This window comes from Miscanthus floridulus, chromosome 2 (assembly GCF_019320115.1).
Source record: "Miscanthus floridulus cultivar M001 chromosome 2, ASM1932011v1, whole genome shotgun sequence".
NCBI classification, from domain to species: domain Eukaryota; kingdom Viridiplantae; phylum Streptophyta; class Magnoliopsida; order Poales; family Poaceae; genus Miscanthus; species Miscanthus floridulus.
This window is the reverse complement of record NC_089581.1, coordinates 100,497,519-100,521,339: the sequence shown is the minus strand read 5'-3', so window position 1 is coordinate 100,521,339 and position 23,821 is coordinate 100,497,519. Positions and strand designations below refer to the sequence as shown.

Here is a 23,821-nt window from a genome sequence, read left to right as displayed (position 1 = left end):
ATGTTTGTTTTATTGATTCTTGTGAGCCAATTTCAAGCATGTTAGGAGCTAAACTAGTCAATGACCCAAAAATAAAAGTTGTTCGCTATATCAAATACTACAACTTTGCTTTAGTGACCACCTCCATGCAAGGTCTCTAACACATAGTTCAAACTTGGTCAAACATGTCACATTCAATTGATGGTCTACATTCAAACTAGGGCCTAATGACCTATTTACCCCTAACCATGAATATCAAAGTTGTTCATAATGATACTCTAAACATGTTTAAGCTAATTGCAAGGTCATACAATCATTTCATGTATTAGTCACTCATAGTGCTATCTAGGTTAACACATGTAATCTTACTTAAGTGTCTGGTCATGAAAGGTGACCTTCATGAATAATGTCCTATTTGCTAACCTAAGTGTTGCTAATATGTCGTTGTGATCCATATCAACTAATTACATGTGTACACTCATGGTCATTTGCATACGTACAAGGAAACATGCAATAACAAGCAAATGTTGCATACGTTTCAATCCAATGTTTCAATTGTAAATGCTTATTTATGAATGCTTGATGCTCATGCTCATGTTATGCAAGTCAAGTTATGCAAGGCTAACACCTGGGGTGTTACACTCCAACGAGGACTAGTGGGGAGTGGTGACTCTCTGATACCTTGGCAAAACATTGCCGTGTTCCTCCTTCTCTCTTTACTTTGAGCATTTACTTTGAGCAATTTAATACTTGTATTTACATTCATAGAATTGCCATGCTAGAGTAGGATTAGAACTTAGGTTGCAAAACCTTTCATGCGGTAGAACATTAGAAACACTTTCTAGGCACAAGGGGTTAATTGGGCTAACCATTGGATTTAATTATTGCAAAGAAATTTAGAATTAGCCCAATTCACCCTCCCTCTTGGGCATCTTGATCCTTTCAATTGGTATTGGAGCCTTGTGCTCACGTATTTAGGCTTAACCACCTAGAGAAAGATATCTCATGGGGATGGACCTCCTCCTATCTTTGAGGGGGATGATTTTCCATATTGGAAAATTCGCATGGAGGCATACTTAGAAGCTCTAGATGTTGGAATACTTAGAGCCGCCTCACAAGGCTTCCCAAAACCTTGGGATGCTACTAACCTACAAGGTGATGAGGTGAATTACAAGAAATGGAATGCAAAGGCTGGAAACACCATCTTTAGAGGTCTTTGCAAAGATGTGTTTAACCGGGTGAGGAACCACAAAGACACCCATGCACTATGGTCGGACGTTTGTGCGCTCCATGAGGGAACGAAGAGTGAGCGTGAAGAACGCTATCATCTTGTCATGAAAAAGCTTAACTCCTTTGAGATGCTTCCTAAAGAATGTGCTAATGAAATGTATTCACGCTTGAATGTTCTTGTAGAGGAAGTCAATGGGCTTGGACTCACTCAAATGCAACCATCCGATGTTGTAAGAAAGATCTTGAGTGTCCTCCCCATTGACAAATATGGGCATATTGTGATCGTGCTTCATCAAGGTGATCTTTCCACTGCTACACCGACACAAATCTTAGGAAAGTTCAATGCTCATGAGATGTACATGCACATCACACCTCAAGATGACTCATCCTCTACAAAGAAGAAAGAAAAGGACTTAGCATTCAAAGCTAGCCAAGAGAAGGGCAAAGCAAGACTTGAGTATGAGAGCTCAAGTGATGATGAAGTTGATGATGCAAGTCTTGCTCTCATGGTGAGAAAAACCACCAAGATGCTAAAGAAGCTCAACAAGAGTGGCATCAAGTTCGATGGCAAGAAGAAGAAGTTCTTCACTAGCTCTAGAAGGAAGCCAATCTCTGAGATAGATTGCTACAATTGTGGAGAACTTGGTCATCTAGCGCACCAATGCACCAAGCCCAAGAAAGACAAGTTCAAGAACAAGTACAAGGGCAAGAAAGATGACTCAAGTAATGAAGAAGAAGATGAGAAGAAGAAAAACAAGCCATACAAGAAGAGAGATGGCAAGTAGAAAGACTTCCACAAGAAGAAGAAGAGTGGAAAGGCATACATCATTGGTGATTGGCTCATGGACATTGATTCATCTAGTGGCTCATCCGATGATGATAGTGACAACGAGAAGGTGGCCACAATTGTTATTGACTCTTCATCATCTTCACCGCCACCACTGCCATCATCCTCTACACACCTATGCCTTATGGCCAAGGGTGAACGCAAGGTATCAAATGATGATGATAGTAGTGGTGATGAACATGCTAGTAATGATGATAGCGATAGTGATGATGATGAATATGAATCACCTTCTTATGATGATCTTGCTAGATTGCTAAAACAATGCACTAAGATCATTATAAAGACTAGAGCTAAGAATGAAAAGCTAGAAGCTAAGAATGATTCACTTTTAGCAAAATATGATATGGTGGAAAAGGCTAGTATTGAGCTTAGAGAAGCAAATGATGCTATATCATCCAAACTCAAGGAGCTCAAATCTTCTAAGAAAGAGCTTAGAGATAAACATGATAAACTTGAGAGGATACACAATGAGCTCATCACTGGCCATAACAAGCTAAAAGAAGAATATACAACTCTAAAGATCAATCATGTAATCTTGTTATTGCTCAAGAATTCTTATCCAATGAGCCACATGATGCTACTAACAATGTTGTTAAGATTGATATAGCTACATCATGTGATGATTTGATCATTGAGAGCATTGAGCAAAGTTCTAGTAGCAAGGGCAAGCAAGTGGTTGAGGCCGATGATTATGATGAGTTTGTCAAGCTCAAGAATGACAATGAAAAGCTCAAGAAAGATCTTGAAGAGATCAAAAGACACAACACTATTGTGCAAGAAACTCTTGATCATGATGGTGACTTGATCCTTGAGAATGAGAAGCTCAAAGAAGAGAAGAAGAAGCTCAAGGAAGAGAAAAATAATGATGCTGTTAATGAAGAAAACAAGAAGCTCAAATTGGAGAAAGAGCATCTCAAGATTGGATTGAGCAAGTTCACAAGAGGCAAGTATCTACAAAGTGAGCTACTTATGAACACCATCATGAAGATGGATAGAAGTGGCATTGGGTATTTAGCAAACCAAGAGAAGAAGGCTCAAGCTCAACAACAACACAAGTCAAAGCCAAAGCCAAAGACATGTTTTAAGTGTGGACACGAAGGTCACTTTGCCCATGAGTGCCAAACTCCACCACCACAACCCTTGCCCAAGCATGCTAGACCTTTTGCCTTCAATGCTCACTACATGCTTAGAAAGGATTCTAGTGGGAAAATGAAAGTTATGTTCTTAGGACCTCCCAACAAGAATAGGCCTAAGAAAATTTGGATTGCAAAGTCACTTGTTGAGAAGGTGAAGGGCCCTCAACAAGTTTGGGTTCCTAAAGCTTGATCTCTTGTGTGTAGGTGAACTATAAGACCGGTGGAAGTCATTGGGTTATTGATAGTGGTTGCACACAACATATGACCGGTGATCCTCATATGTTCACCTCACTAGATGAAGAAGTAGATGGACAAGAAAGAATCACATTTGGAGATAATTCAAAGGGCAAGGTTAAAGGATTGGGCAAAGTGGCAATATCAAATGATCATTCTATCTCAAATGTGCTATATGTTGCTTCATTGAGCTTCAACTTGCTATCCATTGGACAATTATGTGATCTTGGCTTCTAATGCTTGTTCACCGAGAAGGAAGTTGTTGTATGTAAGAAGGATGATGATCAAGTGATATTCGAAGGATTTAGATATAGCAACCTATATCTAGTGGTTTTCACCTCCAAAGATACAAATTTGAAGACTTGCCTATTCACCAAAACAACACTTGGGTGGCTATGGCATAGAAAACTTGCTCATGTTGGAATGAGCTCACTCAAGAAGCTAATGAAGAATGATTTGGTGAGAGGGTTGAAGGATGTGAAGTTTGAGAAGGACAAGCTTTGTAGTGCATGTCAAGCCGGCAAGCAAGTTGCAAATACTCATCCAACCAAAGCTTTCATGTCAACCACAAGAGTGCTAGAACTCCTTCACATGGATTTATTTGGATCAACAACATACAAGAGTTTGGGAGGAAATCTTTATTGTCTTGTAATTGTTGATGACTATTCAAGATACACATGGGTATTCTTCCTTCATGACAAATCTGAAGTTGCATCTTGCTTCAAGAAGTTTGCCAAGAGAGCACAAAATGAATTTGAAGTGAAGCTCATGAAGATTAGAAGTGACAATGGGAAGGAATTTGACAACACAAACATAGAAGCCTATTGTGATGAAGTTGGGATCAAGCATGAGGTCTTCGCAACATATACTCCTCAACAAAATGGTGTAGTTGAGAGAAAGAACCAGACATTGATCACTCTTGCAAGAACAATGCTAGATGAGTACAACACCCCTGAAGCTCTATGGGCAAAAGCTATCAACACCGCATGCTATGCATCCAACTGTCTATTCCTTCAAAAGTTCCTTGGCAAGACACCTTATGAGTTGCTCAATGGGAAGAAGCCGGACATCTCTTTCTTTAGGGTGTTTTGTTGCAAATGCTATATCTACAAGAAGCAGCAACACCTAGGGAAGTTGCAAAGACATTGTGATATTAGTTTTCTTGTTGGTTACTCATCAAAGTCCAAAGCATATAGAGTATTTAATCATGCCACCGGCTTGGTTGAAGAATCATATGATGTGGAATTTGATGAATCTAATGGCTCCCAAGGAGCACATGAGAATCTTGATGATGTAGGTGATGAACCATTGAGGGAGGCTATGATGAACATTCTGGTTGGAGACATCAAGCCTAAAGATGAACAAGATGATGTACAAGTGATTGATCCACCTTCTTCATCAAGTGTGCCACAAGATTGTGATAAAGATGGGAGAGTAGAAAATGAAGATACTCATGTCTCCCATGATCAAATGGTGGTACAAGCACAAGATGTTGATGCTCCACAACCTCATCCTCATGTCCTTGGGTGTGAACCTCGGAGAGGTGGAGCCTGGGGTAGAGGTGCCGTGGTGGCACATAAAATGGAAACCCTGATGAAGACATTCCGGCTTGGTCAATCCCTAAGGACTTACTAGTACTCAGACTCACCGGGAATCCTTTACATCCCACTCGCCCTATATGGTGCGGGACGGTCGGACTACTTGGTAGAACAATGCCACTACTACTAGGCGAACGTGTGCAAGGAGGTATGGGGTGCACGGTTGCCCCCACACCCTTTTGAGACTTTAGGCGGCCTTGTGGACATGGCTCTTGACATCCGGAGGGCCCCGGCTCTGTCTACGACTCATAGTATCAGCCATCCCAGACTAGACTTGGGATGTACCAGGGCTGAGAGGTAGGGTGGCATCGTTCTAGGCTAGCAAGTGGCCGGAATCTGCCTAGACGGGGCACCGTCGAGGATGGCTATCTTGTGGGTATGTAAAACCTCTGCAGAGTGTTTGGTTGATCGATCGATACATATGCCGACTTGTCGGCTATGGACCTTTCCTGGGTTTCGCTTAAACTAGATAGGAGATGAGTCCTTCTTTTCTCCCTCCAGGGATGGGGTATTTTCCGGTCATGAGCCTTGGGGCTACGGGCCGTTGAGACAAGGCCGAGAGGGAGTTGGCCTATCGACCTGAGTGTGTGAGATGAGATAAGGTGTGGTGGTGTGGAGATGGTTTGGGATGGATGGTTGGTGGATGGATATGGATGGTGTGGTGGTGAATGTGTTAAAAATTGGATATTATTATTATAATACAATTGTTATTTACTTCTCATGCGCTAAGAATGCAAACCACAGCCAAATATTAGGATTGTCAGATCCCTTGTTTATCTTTTTCCACTAAAGCTCATCGGTGCTGACCATGGCCTGCACACATCTAGCGGTGTGCAGATTTCCTGCTTCTCAGAGATGCTGACTTTAGAAGGATTAGGAGGTCTCGTGCCTACACTCAAGTTTGGTTTGGAGATGGAATCTACGCTGCACTACGCCAACTCTGATGATGCCAGTGAAGGAGGAGCCTTCACTCAATAGTCTTCTGCTAGATTAACTCTATAATAGGTATGTTCCCTAGTGATGTAAAATTTTGTACTCTTGTAATCTTACGATGTATGACTGTGACATCGACTGAAATATGATAATATGATAGAATCAGTTCTTGGTTTCATCATATTATAATTCATTATGTGGAATTTTCCCTTCACGGAAAATTGAGGATGTTTCAGTTGGTATCAGAGCCATACTTGACCTTAGGACGAGACCTTTAGTACCAAACACTGGTTTAGAAGCCAAATATTCCATCAGTAGTAGGAGTCATAGCTACTAACAATTGATTCTCTGTCTCTACCTTGAGTTCTACTACTAACTGACTATCCCCGATCTGAAAAGTTGACCACTAGGAAATGATTCCCTCATTATTGCCCATGTTAGAACGATAGATGTGTGAGACTCAAAGGCTTAGGAGTTGCCTCAAGTCAACACTATGCATATAGGAGTTGTAATGCTGCCTGATTGCTTGGATCTTATGTTGTTGAGTTTCTTGCGACATTTATTATCTGAGTGTAGGATATAGAAGCTATTTTATCTACATGTGACTCCAGGACCCTGGCTAACCTAGCAGGTTATGAACCAAGACTGCCATATGACTAGACAAAACCTCTAGAGATCTTTGGACACCCTGTACAAATTTGGATTGAGTTATCGAAGAAAACAAAAGGACGACAATTCCTTTTGCAAGGCTCTATGGAACAACTACCCGATCAAGAAGCAACACCCTGCCTCTTCACCGACCGACCAACCCCTTAATCTCAAGGACGAGATTTCCTGTAAGGAGGGTGGACTATAACAACCCGGGTTTTTGGAGAAGCCAAAAATATGAACTTTTTAAAATTTTTCCTGCAATATGTGAAGTATGTAGATGCTAGGTCAAACTAAGGAACAATTTATAAACAAATTGTTGCATACATATAGAATTACTTGTAGGAGTTTGCCAGAGTTCTTTTGTTGGTTTAGTATTTTGTGTTGGAGTGCACAAGTCCGTAGCAAATCCCGTTGATCCCTTCTAGAATATCTTAAGAATCCTTTTTCCTCTCTCTCAATTCACCATCTTGCTTTTGAACCTCATTCGAATCCCTTAACCAAACTCATTAAGCCAATCGATCTTCCTTGTAAATGTAACACCTCGGGTGTTAGCCTTGCATAACTTGACTTGCATAAAATGAGCATGAGCATCAAGCATTCATAAATCATCATTTACAATTGAAACATTTGATCGAAACATATGAAACATTGCTTGTTATCTCGTGTTTCTTGGAACATATGCATATGATCTTGTACAAATGAATGCAAGTGGGTAGTGCTAGTCACTAAAACACCTTAGCTGCACTAAGGTTAACAAGAGGAACCTTGTTCATGAAGGCCATATTTCATGATCAAGCATTTAAGTGATATTTCATGTGTTGACCTGAATAGCTATATGAGTGACTACTACATGAAATGCTTAAATGACCTTGCAAATTGTTTTAACATGCTTAGAGTATCATCATGAACAACTTTGGTATTTAGGGCTAGGGCTAGTTTGGTCATTTAGCCATGGTTTGAATGTGTATCATGATTTCAAAGTGACAAGTTTGACTAAAGTTGAACTAGGTGTTAGGGACCTTGCATGGAGGAGTTCACTAAAGCAAAGTTGGAGTGTTTGACGTAAGGAACAACTTTTATTTTTGGGTCTTGGACTGATTCAGCTCCCATCATGCTTGAATTGGACTCACAAAAATCAGCTTTTCACTGTTTTCAACACTTCAAAAATTTTCTAAGTGTTTGCTCGACTGACAGCCTGATAGCCCTATCTTAGTGATGATATTACTCCGTCCCTGTTACGAATTAGAGCATGATCATTGAACAACAATTGTAGCTGATGCATAGGACTACGCAAGTCGTGTAGATTGTTTGCACGAAGGAGCCACCGATTAGCCGGTAAATCAATTTGAAAACACGCTGTCAGGCTCGACATCGGGACTTAACTGACGAACTGAATCGCGGCGTCATGGCCGACCGGCTTTAGACACCGCGCGCCGCGTGGAGGTCTCCATGGCCACGCGTCGCCTCTGCTCTGCCCAGGCAGGCCACGACGCACCCGAATGCAGCCTTTAACTCGCCCACGCTCGCCCGTAACGCCCAGCGCCTGCATTTTCGTTTTCCCGGCTCCTCCTTCGCCGTTCGCAGCGCCCGCAAGCACAGCAGCAGCGCCGCCGTCGCCGTTGACGGCACCAACCCACGCCTAGCCACTCAATCGCCACCGCAACCTCTTCACCATCATCTCAGCGACTCACTGTGCCCACCCGTGCCCGCTGACCATGCTCGGTAAGCTCCAGCCGCGTGCACAGGCTCACTGGAGCTCTGTCGCTAGCTCCGTCACCGTGGCCGGAGCGCCACAGTCCACCTCTCCATGCTTTAGCTAGCGCGCTAGGTCCGCCATAGTACCCCAGTGCTCGTCCGAGCTTTAGGTCGAACAACCGTAGCCTCCACCGGCGTTTTGCCGTGGTCCAGCCTCGCCGCTCCGCCATTGCCGCCGCCGTCGTCCTTACCGTCGACAATAGGGCCGGCCAAGTGGCTCAATAGATGCGCTAGGTCAAGTAGATCGCGTAGTGATGATGTCACCGCCGGCAACCTCGCCGTCGGCGAGCTCTGGCCGCGCCAGCACCGCGCAGTGCCGCTGCCCTATTCCGTGTCACTGACGCGTGGGGTCCCCTGACCAGCGGGTCCCACCTGTCAGCGACAGCAGTAGTGTAGGCTAACTCATTTTGAATCCAGTTTTTGATTTGTTTTGTTATTTTTGTATCTTTAGTTTGGTAGCTCCTAAAATGTTGAAATAAATATGGTTGTGTTCCTTAGGAAGTGTAGTATTTAGGAAAAATATGTTCTTGGCTTCCACAGTAGAAATTTCTGGAGATTTAAATAAGGATTTCAAATGTGCTTTTGAATGCATTCAAATTTGTTTATTTTATATCTAGAGTTCCTGTGCTCCAAAAATTATGAAATTTTTGTGGTAAGCTAGTCTTAGCATATATGAGGTTGGATAAAAATTTGAGGACCAGTGCATGTGTAGATCTATAGTTATAGATTTTTCTTTTATAAATAGTTAATCCTTGCATGAATTTTTATAAATTATTTATGAGTCCAAAATTCATGAAATTTGTTGGAGGTGATACTAGTACCATATGGAGGTTAAGAAAAATAAGAAATCTGTTGCTTGACACTTTTCAATAGGATTTTCCATTTCTGATATTTCAAGCCTTGCTTCCTTATCATTTTTGTATAGGATGTTCTACTTAGCAAAATGACATGAAATTTTTATAGTAGTCCTTTGATAGCATTATTAAGGCTCTGTAAATTTTTGAGAATTTATTCAGCACATCTGATATATATTTATTATTTAACCTAGATATCTAAATAAAATAATAAAGGCAATTTAATAAATAGTTTGGGCTTTGCCATTATATTATCTTAACTATGTTTGGTATGCTTAAACTGTTGGTAGGTTCTAGGTTGTCAATTTGTGAATGATTACATGAAGTAGAGGTGTTATTACTTTATATTGCATGTTAAGTCATTTCCGGACTGATTCTAGAATATGATGAGTTGCATGTTGAAACTGATGTAGACTGTAAAAATGGTTAATAACAAAGTTGTAGAAAATTTGATAAGCTTTCCAGAAAGTCTAGGATCACTAGATTTGGATTTGTAGAACTCCAGTTATGAGTGAAACAAGTAGATACTATTTATGGCATAGTCGATGCATTGTAGAAGTAGTTAAGTAGTAAGCGAGAAGAGATATGCACCTACTCAAACAACGCGATGCACTTGTTAACATTATGCATTCGTAATACTCATACCATACTCATGCATCTAGGATCGGAGGAAGAGATCACGTTGCTGGAATTCGAAGAAGCAGAGGAAGGGAACCCGCAGGAGGATCCGCAAGCCGCAGCTCCCGAAGGCATGGAGCAGAACCCTGAAGAGCTTCCGGAGTGCCCTGACCATCGCCCTACTTCCTTTCTGCGAGGCAAGCCTCGGAGCATTATAAGTCTCCCAGTAATTTACAACTGTTTACTTACGTATTTATGATTGATGCATTAGGTTATAAGAGTTGAATGAAACCACTTGATGCATGTACATTCCTTGTCCAGAAATTACACCTTTAACCGGTATAGGTCCAGGATCGAATATATGCTTAGCCATGCTTAGACCGGTAGAAGTCGGGTGATTTCCTGTCACCTGCGAGATATAGGTGGATACCGGAGCACGATTGGTCATAATTGTCATTGTGGAAAAGAACCATGGTTAATGTAAATGGAGACCGGGCGGGATATCGATAGAAAAGCAACAAGGCATGGAGGTCTTGGGTGTGGATCTATCCCCATCTGTGTCGATCAAGGACCGTACCATTGTTGGAACTTCTGACAAGATTGAACGCATGCCTCTCACTTAGCTGGCCGGATAACTCATTCCGACCGCGAAGCCGAGTAATTCAACTCAGGCCGGGAATCGTTTTGTTGTGCGCTCCTTCCGGGGAACGATCAGACTGAGCCCAAGGGCAGGTTTGGCCTGAGCATCCTAGCATCTGGTGTTCTAGATTGTGCGGCGCAGTACGAACCCGCGAAATATGTACCGGAGTTGTACCAAAGGTGACCTAAGACTATCGTGGCTGATAGATCTGGGTTTGTGTTAGGAATAAATTCCCAGCTGGTGAAAATCGATTCGAATCGCCGTCTCTCCTGGATAGTGAGAAACTTGGCTAGCTCCAACATCGTAGTAACTGTGTTATGAAACATGATGGTTCAGATGAATATGGAATTACAATACCTGCTATGGTTATTATTGTATGATTCTAAATAATATACTACAAGTTTGGCACAGGATAGTTGCTAATCTAGAAATGGATAGTTATAATTAACTTGATAAAGGAATCACAAGTGTACAAAGATTAATTGCCTTTTTCGCAAAAATGTTGTCAAGTTACGTCCACTTATACAGCCTTGCATAATCCTTGGAGTCGTTTTATTTCTGGTTCATGACGGGTAAGTCTAGCTGAGTACCTTCTCGTACTCAGGGTTTATTTTCCCATTGTTGCAGATGGCACTGTGTATCATGGTTATTGCAAGAGTTGCTTCTATCCCGCTGTGGATGAGGAGTAAGCCTTGGGCAGGCTTCCTTAGTAATTCCTATCTTTGCTTTTGTGGACCGTGATCTGGTTTGGCACTGTATTAAACTATGTTCGAAAACTTTATCTCGAACTTATTTGCTTCCGCTTTGTTTATCAAACTTGTTTTGTAATAACTTTTATTCGTACTCTGATGATGAAACGTATCTGTGAACTTTATGTAATATGTGGCATGTATGTTGAATCCTGTACGATCTTGGTTGTTGTAAATCGTTTATCAAGACCCGTCGTGGTACTCGATGGACTACCGGGTTTATATGAGTTCAAGTATGACAGTGCGACCGCTTGCGGATTGCCATTATACTTGTATTCTTATACCCGTCATGAACCAGAAATAAAACGACTCCAAGGATTATGCAAGGCTGTATAAGTGGACGTAACTTGACAACATTTTTGCGAAAAAGGCAATTAATCTCTGTACACTTGTGATTCCTTTATCAAGTTAATTATAACTATCCATTTCTAGATTAGCAACTATCCTGTGCCAAACATGTAGTATATTATTTAGAATCATACAATAATAACCATAGCAGGTATTGTAATTCCATATTCATCTGAACCATCATGTTTCATAACACAGTTACTACGATGTTGGAGCTAGCCAAGTTTCTCACTATCCGGGAGAGATGGCGATTCAAATCGATTTTCACCAGCTGGGAATTTATTCCTAACACAAACCCAGATCTATCAGCCACGATAGTCTTAGGTCACCTTTGGTACAACTCCGGTACACATTTCGCGGGTTCGTACTGCGCCGCACAATCTAGAACACCAGATGCCAGGATGCTCAGGCCAAACCTGCCCTTGGGCTCAGTCTGATCGTTCCCCAGAAGGAGCGCACAACAGAACGATTCCCGGCCTGAGTTGAATTACTCGGCTTCGCGGTCGGAACGAGTTATCCGGCCAGCTAAGTGAGAGGCATGCGTTCAATCTTGTCAGAAGTTCCAACAACGGTACGGTCCTTGATCGACACAGACGGGGATAGATCCACACCCAAGACCTCCATGCCTTGTTGCTTTTCTATCGATATCCCGCCCGGTCTCCATTTACATTAACCATGGTTCTTTTCCACAATGACAATTATGACCAATCGTGCTCCGGTATCCACCTATATCTCGCAGGTGACAGGAAATCACCCGACTTCTACCGGTCTAAGCATGGCTAAGCATATATTCGATCCTGGACCTATACCGGTTAAAGGTGTAATTTCTGGACAAGGAATGTACATGCATCAAGTGGTTTCATTCAACTCTTATAACCTAATGCATCAATCATAAATACGTAAGTAAACAGTTGTAAATTACTGGGAGACTTATAATGCTCCGGGGCTTGCCTCGCAGAAAGGAAGTAGGGCGATGGTCAGGGCACTCCGAAGAACCGACCAATTTATAAGAATACAAGTATAATGGCAATCCGCAAGCGGTCGCACTGTCATACTTGAACTCATATAAACCCGGTAGTCCGTCGAGTACCACGACGGGTCTCGATAAACGATTTACAACAACCAAGATCGTACAGGATTCAACATACATGCCACATATTACATAAAGTTCACAGATACGTTTCATCATCAGAGTACGAATAAAAGTTATTACAAAACAAGTTTGATAAACAAAGCGGAAGCAAATAAGTTCGAGATAAAGTTTTCGAACATAGTTTAATACAGTGCCAAACCAGATCACGGTCCACAAAAGCAAAGATAGGAATTACTAAGGAAGCCTGCCCAAGGCTTACTCCTCATCCACAGCGGGATAGAAGCAACTCTTGCAATAACCATGATACACAGTGCCATCTGCAACAATGGGAAAATAAACCCTGAGTACGAGAAGGTACTCAGCTAGACTTACCCGTCATGAACCAGAAATAAAACGACTCCAAGGATTATGCAAGGCTGTATAAGTGGACGTAACTTGACAACATTTTTGCGAAAAAGGCAATTAATCTCTGTACACTTGTGATTCCTTTATCAAGTTAATTATAACTATCCATTTCTAGATTAGCAACTATCCTGTGCCAAACATGTAGTATATTATTTAGAATCATACAATAATAACCATAGCAGGTATTGTAATTCCATATTCATCTGAACCATCATGTTTCATAACACAGTTACTACGATGTTGGAGCTAGCCAAGTTTCTCACTATCCGGGAGACACGGCGATTCGAATCGATTTTCACCAGCTGGGAATTTATTCCTAACACAAACCCAGATCTATCAGCCACGATAGTCTTAGGTCACCTTTGGTACAACTCCGGTACACATTTCGCGGGTTCGTACTGCGCCGCACAATCTGGAACACCAGATGCCAGGATGCTCAGGCCAAACCTGCCCTTGGGCTCAGTCTGATCGTTCCCCGGAAGGAGCGCACAACAGAATGATTCCCGGCCTGAGTTGAATTACTCGGCTTCGCGGTCGGAACGAGTTATCTGGCCAGCTAAGTGAGAGGCATGTGTTCAATCTTGTCAGAAGTTCCAACAACGGTACAGTCCTTGATCGACACAGACGGGGATAGATCCACACCCAAGACCTCCATGCCTTGTTGCTTTTCTATCGATATCCCGCCCGGTCTCCATTTACATTAACCATGGTTCTTTTCCACAATGACAATTATGACCAATCGTGCTCCGGTATCCACCTATATCTCGCAGGTGACAGGAAATCACCCGACTTCTACCGGTCTAAGCATGGCTAAGCATATATTCGATCCTGGACCTATACCGGTTAAAGGTGTAATTTCTGGACAAGGAATGTACATGCATCAAGTGGTTTCATTCAACTCTTATAACCTAATGCATCAATCATAAATACGTAAGTAAACAGTTGTAAATTACTGGGAGACTTATAATGCTCCAGGGCTTGCCTCGCAGAAAGGAAGTAGGGCGATGGTCAGGGCACTCCGGAAGCTCTTCAGGGTTCTGCTCCACGCCTTCGGGAGCTACGGCTTGCGGATCCTCCTGCGGGTTCCCTTCCTCTGCTTCTTCGAATTCCAGCAACGTGATCTCTTCCTCCGATCCTAGATGCATGAGTATGGTATGAGTATTACGAATGCATAATGTTAACAAGTGCATCGCGTTGTTTGAGTAGGTGCATATCTCTTCTCGCTTACTACTTAACTACTTCTACAATGCATCGACTATGCCATAAACAGTATCTACTTGTTTCACTCATAACTAGAGTTCTACAATTCCAAATCTAGTGATCCTGGACTTTCTGGAAAGCTTATCAAATTTTCTACAACTTTGTTATTAACCATTTTTACAGTCTACATCAGTTTCAACATGCAACTCATCATATTCTAGAATCAGTCCGGAAATGACTTAACATGCAATATAAAGTAATAACACCTCTACTTCATGTAATCATTCACAAATTGACAACCTAGAACCTACCAACAGTTTAAGCATACCAAACATAGTTAAGATAATATAATGGCAAAGCCCAAACTATTTATTAAATTGCCTTTATTATTTTATTTAGATATCTAGGTTAAATAATAAATATATATCAGATGTGCTGAATAAATTCTCAAAAATTTACAGAGCCTTAATAATGCTATCAAAGGACTACTATAAAAATTTCATGTCATTTTGCTAAGTAGAACATCCTATACAAAAATGATAAGGAAGCAAGGCTTGAAATATCAGAAATGGAAAATCCTATTGAAAAGTGTCAAGCAACAGATTTCTTATTTTTCTTAACCTCCATATGGTACTAGTATCACCTCCAACAAATTTCATGAATTTTGGACTCATAAATAATTTATAAAAATTCATGCAAGGATTAACTATTTATAAAAGAAAAATCTATAACTATAGATCTACACATGCACTGGTCCTCAAATTTTTATCCAACCTCATATATGCTAAGACTAGCTTACCACAAAAATTTCATAATTTTTGGAGCACAGGAACTCTAGATATAAAATAAACAAATTTGAATGCATTCAAAAGCACATTTGAAATCCTTATTTAAATCTCCAGAAATTTCTACTGTGGAAGCCAAGAACATATTTTTCCTAAATACTACACTTCCTAAGGAACACAACCATATTTATTTCAACATTTTAGGAGCTACCAAACTAAAGATACAAAAATAACAAAACAAATCAAAAACTGGATTCAAAATGAGTTAGCCTACACTACTACTGTCGCTGACAGGTGGGACCCGCTGGTCAGGGGACCCCACGCGTCAGTGACACGGAACAGGGCAGCGGCGCTGCGCGGTGCTTGCGCGGCCAGAGCTCGCCGACGGCGAGGTTGCCGGCGGTGACATCATCACTACGCGATCTACTTGACCTAGCGCATCTATTGAGCCACTTGGCCGGCCCTATTGTCGATGGTAAGGACGACGGCGGCGGCAATGGCGGAGCGGCGAGGCTGGACCACGGCAAAACGCCGGTGGAGGCTACGGTTGTTCGACCTAAAGCTTAGACGAGCACTGGGGTACTACGGCGGACCTAGCGCGCTAGCTAAAGCATGGAGAGGTGGACTGTGGCGCTCCGGCCATGGTGACGGAGCTAGCGGCAGAGCTCCGACGAGCCTGTGCACGCGGCTGGAGCTTACCGAGCGTGGTCAGCGGGCACGGGCGGGCGCAGTGAGTCGCTGAGATGATGGTGAAGAGGTTGCGGTGGCGATTGAGTGGCTAGGCGTGGGTTGGTGCCGTCAACGGCGACGGCGGCGCTGCTGCTGTGCTTGCGGGCGCTGCGAACGGCGAAGGAGGAGCCGGGAAAACGAAAATGCAGGCGCTGGGCGTTGCGGGCGAGCGTGGGCGAGTTAAAGGCTGCATTCGGGCGCGTCGTGGCCTGCCTGGGCAGAGCAGAGGCGACGCGCAGCCATGGAGACCTCCACGTGGCGCGCGGTGTCTGAAGCCGGTTGGCCATGACGCCGCGATTCAGTTCGTCAGTTAAGTCCCGATGTCAAGCCTGACAGCGTGTTTTCAAATTGATTTACCGGCTAATCGGTGGCTCCTTCGTGCAAACAATCTACACGACTTGCGTAGTCCTATGCATCAGCTACAATTGTTGTTCAATGATCATGCTCTAATTCGTAACAGGGACGGAGTAATATCATCACTAAGATAGGGCTGTCAGGCTGTCAGTCGAGCAAACACTTAGAAAATTTTTGAAGTGTTTGAAAACAGTGAAAAGCTGATTTTTGTGAGTCCAATTCAAGCATGATGGGAGCTGAATCAGTCCAAGACCCAAAAATAAAAGTTGTTCCTTACGTCAAACACTACAACTTTGCTTTAGTGAACTCCTCCATGCAAGGTCCCTAACACCTAGTTCAACTTTAGTCAAACTTGTCACTTTGAAATCATGATACACATTCAAACCATGGCTAAATGACCAAACTAGCCCTAGCCCTAAATACCAAAGTTGTTCATGATGATACTCTAAGCATGTTAAAACAATTTGCAAGGTCATTTAAGCATTTCATGTAGTAGTCACTCATATAGCTATTCAGGTCAACACATGAAATATCACTTAAATGCTTGATCATGAAATATGGCCTTCATGAACAAGGTTCCTCTTGTTAACCTTAGTGCAGCTAAGGTGTTTTAGTGACTAGCACTACCCACTTGCATTCATTTGTACAAGATCATATGCATATGTTCCAAGAAACATGAGATAACAAGCAATGTTTCATATGTTTCGATCAAATGTTTCAATTGTAAATGATGATTTATGAATGCTTGATGCTCATGCTCATTTTATGCAAGTCAAGTTATGCAAGGCTAACACCCGAGGTGTTACAGCCCCTCCCCCTTATAAAAATCTCATCCCGAGATTTGCAAGACCTACCATTCTTGGAAAAAGGCGGGGTAAACTTCTTGCAGGTAATCTTCTCTTTCCCATGTAGCATCTTGTTCACTATGATTGTTCCACACCACCTTATAGAACTTAATAATCTTACTCCTTGTCACTCTCTCCATCACTTCTAATACTTGAATTGGCTTTTCTTCATAGGTTAGATCCGATTGGAGCTGCACGTTGGTGGGTGCAATAGCTTCTTCCGGTACTCGAAGACATTTCTTTAGCTGAGACACATGGAACACATCAAAGATTGCACTCATCTCTGGTGGTAGTTGTAGCTTATATGCAACATTTCCTTTTCGTTCCAATATTTTGTATGGCCCTACATATCTTGGTGAAAGCTTCTTTTTCATCCCAAATCTCTTCACACCTTTCATGGGCGATACTCTCAAGTACACATAGTCACCTACTTCAAAAGTTAGTGGTCTTCTTCTTCTATCGGCATAACTCTTCTGTCTTGATTGAGCTGCTTTCATGTGTTGTTGGATGATACGTACTTGTTCTTCGGCTTCATTGACAAAATCAATACCAAAATATCTCCTTTCACCGGGCTCAATCCAATTCAATGGAGTTCTGCACTTTCTGCCATACAAGGCTTCAAATGGAGCCATTTTGATACTCGCTTGATAACTGTTGTTATAGGAGAATTCAGCTAAAGGCAACCATTTCTCCCATGAACCTTTTGAAGATATAACACAAGCCCTAAGTAAATCTTCTAGGATTTGGTTCACTCGCTCTGTCTATCCTGACGTTTGCGGATGATAAGCTGAACTTCTTATTAGCTTGGTTCCCAAAGCTTGGTGTAAGTGCTCCCAGAAACGAGCTATGAACTGTGGTCCTCTATCTGAGATTATGGTCCTGGGTACTCCATGCAATTTCACGATCTGTGAAACATATAACTCAGAGTATTTACCCGCGTGATATGTTGTGTGAACTGGTACAAAATGGGCTGACTTTGTGAGACGATCAACAATGACCCAGATTGAATCGTGACCTTGGGGCATTGTTGGAAGGCCTGTGATAAAGTCCATGCTGATTTCCTCCCATTTCCATCCTGGAATAGGCAATGGCTGAAGTAATCCAGCGGTTTTCATATGGACGGCTTTCACTCTGCTGCAGTTATCGCACCTAGCAACATAGGCTGCGATCTCTTTCTTCATCTTAGTCCACCAAAAATGGTTTCTTAGATCTTGATACATTTTACTACTACCCGGGTGGATAGACAATTTGGACGAGTGAGCTTCTTCTAAAATTTGATTCCTTAGCTCACGGTCTTTTGGCACCACTAGTCGGTCCTCAAACCATAATACACCTCTTTCGTCCAATCTAAAATGTTTGGTTTCTTGCTCTTGCATTTTTCTCTTGATATGACTTATTCCTACATCAGCCTGCTGTAGCTCTATGATTTTGCCTTCAAGCGAACAACTGATTGTGATATTGTGTAGTACCGCAGGATGTAGCAAGTTGAATCCATCTTCCAATAGTGCTTCCATAGTGTTGCAATGGGACTTTCGACTAAGTGCATCGGCTACTACATTAGCTTTACCCGGATGGTAATGCACTTCCAAATTATAGTCCTTAATCAATTCCAACCATCTTCGTTGTCTCATGTTCAGTTCTGGCTGGGTAAAGATATACTTGAGGCTTTTGTGGTCAGTATAGATATGACATACATTGCCCAACAAGTAATGTCTCCATATCTTTAATGCATGGACAACGGCTGCAAGTTCCAAATCATGTGTAGGGTAGTTGACTTCATGTTTTCTCAGTTGCCGAGAGGCATATGCAATTACTCTCCCTTCTTGCATAAGTACACATCCCAAACCTATTCCTGATGCATCACAAAATACATCAAAAGGCTTTTCAATGTCTGGTTGTGCTAGCACAGGTGCTGTAGTCAACAAAGTTCTGAGGGTGTGAAAAGCTATTTCACATTCTGATGTCCACTTGTACTTCTCATCTTTCTGAAGTAGTCTGGTCATAGGCTTAGCTATTTTTGAGAAATCTGGAATAAACCGACGATAGTATCCTGCTAACCCTAGGAAACTCCGAACTTCATGCACTGAAGTTGGGGCTTTCTAATCCATGACCTCCTGTACTTTTGATGGGTCTACTGAGATTCCATCTCTGGACAAAATGTGACCTAAGAAAGGCACTTTGCTCATCCAAAATTCACATTTGCTAAACTTGGCATACAGCTTATGTTCTCTGAGTCTGGATAGGACAATCCTCAGGTGTTCTTCATGATCTGACTCATCTTCTGAGTAAATCAATATGTCATCGATAAACACGACCACGAACTTATCTAGTTCGGGCATGAATACCGAGTTCATTAGGTACATGAAATAGGCTGGAGCATTTGTTAGTCCGAAAGACATAACCAAATACTCGTATAAGCCGTACCTAGTAGAGAAAGCCGTTTTAGGTATATCCTCCGGTCTGATCTTTATCTGATGGTAACCTGATCTTAAGTCAATTTTGGAGAATACTTTTGCCTTTGCTAGCTGATCGAACAAGATGTCGATGCGGGGTAACGGATATTTGTTCTTGATGGTCACAGCATTGAGTGGTCTGTAATCTACACACATCCTCAGTGACTTATCCTTCTTTTTCACAAACAATGCTGGACATCCCCACGGAGATGAGCTAGGCTGGATAAGACCTTTGTCCAATAGATCTTGCAATTGAACCTTGAGTTCTGCTAACTCATTGGGTGGCATTCTATAGGGCCTTCTGGATAGGGGTGCGGTACCTGGCACTAATTCAATCTTAAATTCCATGTCCCTATCCGGTGGTAGACCTGGTAATTCTTCTGGAAATACATCCGGAAACTCACAAACCACGGGAATATCACATATGGTGGTGGCTTGGATAGCACAGGCTAAATGTTGGGGTTCGAAATCGCGGGAGAGTGGAACTAGAAAAGCATTCCCTCCCGTGGGTTCTCACAACATGATAGTACGGGTGCTAGTGTCTATAAGAGCACCATGATACTTCATCCAATTCATGCCTAAGATTACACCTATCGACAATCCCGGCAATATTATCAAATCTGTGGTGTACTCCCTCCCTTGGATCAGAATGAGTACATTTTTGACTATCTTTTTGGTAGTAACAGTTCCCCCTGCTGAACTTATGTTAAAACCCCCTTTGCTTACTTCAATTATTTCTTGATCAAGTCTAGATGCAAATGCTTGACTCATAAATGAATGAGAAGCTCCCGAATCAAATAAAACAACAGCGGGATGCTTGTTGACGAGAAACATACCAGCCGTGACAACTTCTCCGGCGGGCACCTCCTCCACAGCGGTATAGTGCACTTGTCCCTGACGTGCCCTGGCATTCACCTGCCTCTGATTGTTCTGATTTGGGTTGCCATTCCTCTTGGGGTGGGGGCACTCCTTGGACCAATGACCCAGTTGGTTGCAGTTGAAACAAGGTTGATTACTTTTGAATCCAGTGGAGCTGTCCTGATTGCCATTTCCTTTTGGTAAGGCAATAGTGAACGCCTTACGAAATGGTTTCTGTGGCCTGTTATTCTGAGCTTTCGGTGGTGGAGGCCTGAACTTGGGTGCAGGTGGACGGAATTGTGGCCTAGCTGTGATAGGCGCTTTTGACTGGAAAGATCCAGATGCACCGGCCTCATAGGCCCTCTTGCGACCTTTAGCAACTGCATGCATGTTGTTGTGATTTTCTTGGGTCAAGGCATCACTAATAAACTCATTGTACGTGGCACATCGGGAGTTTGCCATAGTCTTCATTAATTTGGTACCCAGACCTCGCTTGAAACTCTCAATCTTTTTCTCTTCAGTATCCACGAAACTTGGAGCATATCTTGACAAGTTGTTGAATGCGTGCATATATTCTGTGAGTGACTTGGTTCCCTGAGTGAGCCTCATAAATTCTGCTGCTTTCATGCGCATCAGGCCCGGGGGAATATGGTGTCCCCTAAAAGCCATCTTGAATTGTTCCCATGTCACTCTCGCATTAGCAGGCAGAGACGACAGAAAGTGCGTCCACCAGATTCCTGCTGGTCCTTGCAATTGATGAGAAGCATATTCTGCTTTCAGGTGCTCGGTGACCCTTAGCAGACGAAATTTCTGCTCGATGGTATTCAGCCACTCATCGGCCTACAGTGGTTCCTCAGCCACCTTGAAAATCGGCGGCTTTGTGTCCAGAAACTCCTTGAATGAACTGTGCTGATTTGGCTCGGCCTGACGTTGATGTGTCTGCTCCGATCATGGAGAACTAGATTCTTCGGAAGGGTGATGGCGGGCTGCTTGTCTACCACCAGTGCTGGTGGGTGAGCTTCCACACCGGTCAGCTTGCCCAGCAGCCGGCGCAACCACACAACTTCGCACGTCGCTGTGGCCGCCGCCATGTAATCTGCCTCGCACATGGACAGCTCCACCACCTTCTGTTTCGGCAACAACCATGAGATTGCAGCCGACCCAAGGAAGACGAGCACGCCAGAAGTGCTCCGCCGTCCGTCGATGTCCCTCGCCATATCGGCATCGCTGAACACAGTGAGCTGCAACCCACTTCCGCTAGTCTTGGAATAGATGATCACCTGATCCACCATCCCCTTACGTAGCACAGCAGCTGCTTCACCATGGCCCAATGATCCTCTCGAGGATCCTCCATGAAGTGGCTGACGTAGCCCACGGCGAACGCAATGTCCGGCCTTGTATGGACTACGTAGCGTAGACCACCGACGATGTTCTGGTAGAGTGTTGCATCTATCTTTAGCCGCTCCTCCATCGGAGTCAAGCACGACTTGCACTCCGCCATGACACTCCGCTCCAACAACTTCAAGGCATACGCACTCTGACCGAACATGAGCACCTCCTTCTAATGTCTCACCTCGATGCCGAGGTAGTAGGAGACCGCGTCGAGATCACTCATTTGAAAAAGAGCCATCATCTCATGCTTGAAGCTGTCGGTGTCCTCTGCACGTGTGCCAGTGATGATCAAGTCATCCACATACACGCCGACGATGAGCTCCTCCTTCCCCCGTGCGTTTAGAGCTCGTGCTCTATTGTGCACTACGTGAACCCAAGCTCTCCTAGCGTGGCATCAAGCTTGGCATTACACGCTCGCGGGGCCTACCGCAGCCCATAGAGTGCCTTGCGCAGTTGGAGCACCCTGTGCTCCACTCCCTTGATGGCAAAACCCGGAGGTTTTCTGATGAAGACCGTCTCTGTCAGCTCATCGTTGAGGAAGGACAATTTTATGTCTAGATTATGGACATGCCAGTCCTTCACTGCTGCCAAAGCTAGTAGTAGTCGGATAGACTCTATGCGCGCTATCGGTGCAAAGACTTCCTCAAAGTCAATGCCCTAGCGCTGGACAAAGCCTCAGGCAATGAGGCATGCCTTGTGCTTGACAATGGCGTCACGCTCATCTCGCCTGACCTTGTACACCCACTTCAGGCCGATCAGATGGCATCCTGGAGGTGGATCGATGAGCTCCTAAGTCTCGTTTTCCTCGATTGCCTTCATCTCCTCCAGCATCGCCCATCGCCAATTTGCATCATGCTCGGCCAGCGCGAACATGGGTGCTTCCTCTGCACTAACGAGAAGCAGCTCTGAGTCATGGAGCAACTGACCCACCAGGACTAAGGACCCTGCGCCGCTGATGATGTCGACTAGCCTGCGGAACTGCACCTCCTCACTGTCGTGGAAGGCATCCACGAACTCGGTGATGTCGCTTGGAGGTGAGGCGAACTTGATCTATGTTGATGGAGTCCCCTATTACGCCGGAGTGGTCAGCACAGCACCTGCATTGCTCGGCACCCCGGCTATAGTGCTTGGCACTATTCTTGGACCACTTGTCACCACTCCTAGAGTGGAGGGCTCAGCACCAGTCTTGGAGTGGTCAGCACCACTGCAAGACCTCTCAGCACCGCTGTGGGAGCGTTCAACACCTGTCCTGGAGTGGTCGACACCGCTACAGGACCGCTGGCACCACTACGGAAGTGTTTGGCACCCATCTTGGACTAGTCGGCACCACTGTAGGACCGCTCGGCACCACTCTTGGAGTGCTTGGCACCGCTCCCAGAATGGTCGGCTCTGTTGCTAGTGTGGTCAGCACCTCATCTCCAGTGTCTCCACCACCATGGATGACCAAGTGCTCGACGACGAAGGTGCTAGTGAAGCCACCAGCTTCCCCCATGCCCGGGCTGTCCTAGTCCTAGGCCGCCTTCTCATCGAACATGACGTCACGCAAGATAATCACCTTGCCTCCGCGTGGGTCATAGAGCTGGTATGCCTTTGTACCTTCCTCGTAGCCTAGGAGCACCATCGGTGTGCTCCTATCCTCTAGCTTGGTGAGGACCAGCTTCGTCTTCTTGATGTGGCCAATGCAGCCAAATGTCTTGAGGAAGGACACACTCGGCTTGCACCCATACCAAGCTTCAAACGGCATCACACCCTTCAGGGCCTTTGTGGGCGCGCGGTTGAGGATGAACACCGCCGTGGTCATCGCCTCACCCTAGAATCTTGCCAGCATGCTCTTGGCCTTCATCATGGATTGAGCCATACCGACCACCATTTGGTTTCGCCGCTCCACCATGCCATTCTGCTGTGGTGAGTATGGCGTGGTGTGGTGTCGCAGCATACCCTAATCCGCTCAGTACCCAGCGAACTCCACCGAAGTGAATTCGCCACCGCGATCAGTCTGCAGCACGCGTAGCTTCTTGTTGCTCTCTACCTCCATGCATGACTTGAACTTCTTGATCGCCTCCACTGCCTCATCCTTACTCGTCAGGAGTTGCAGCCACATATAGCGACTGCAATCATCCATGAGCAGGAGGAGG

The 23,821-nt window shown here is 44.0% G+C and overlaps 1 protein-coding gene across 1 annotated transcript in view; it reads right to left on the bottom strand.

Moving 5' to 3' along the window:
- The window catches only part of LOC136536824 (uncharacterized), a 68,693-nt gene extending 45,206 nt beyond the window's left edge, over positions 1 to 23,487 (bottom strand). The window contains exons 1-2 of the mRNA XM_066528988.1: positions 23,283 to 23,487; positions 21,868 to 21,953 (exon numbers count right to left, since the gene is read on the bottom strand). Coding sequence (XP_066385085.1) covers positions 21,868 to 21,953; positions 23,283 to 23,487 — 291 coding nt within the window. The remainder of the gene's footprint in view (positions 1 to 21,867; positions 21,954 to 23,282) is intronic.
- Positions 23,488 to 23,821: the final 334 nt, after the last annotated feature.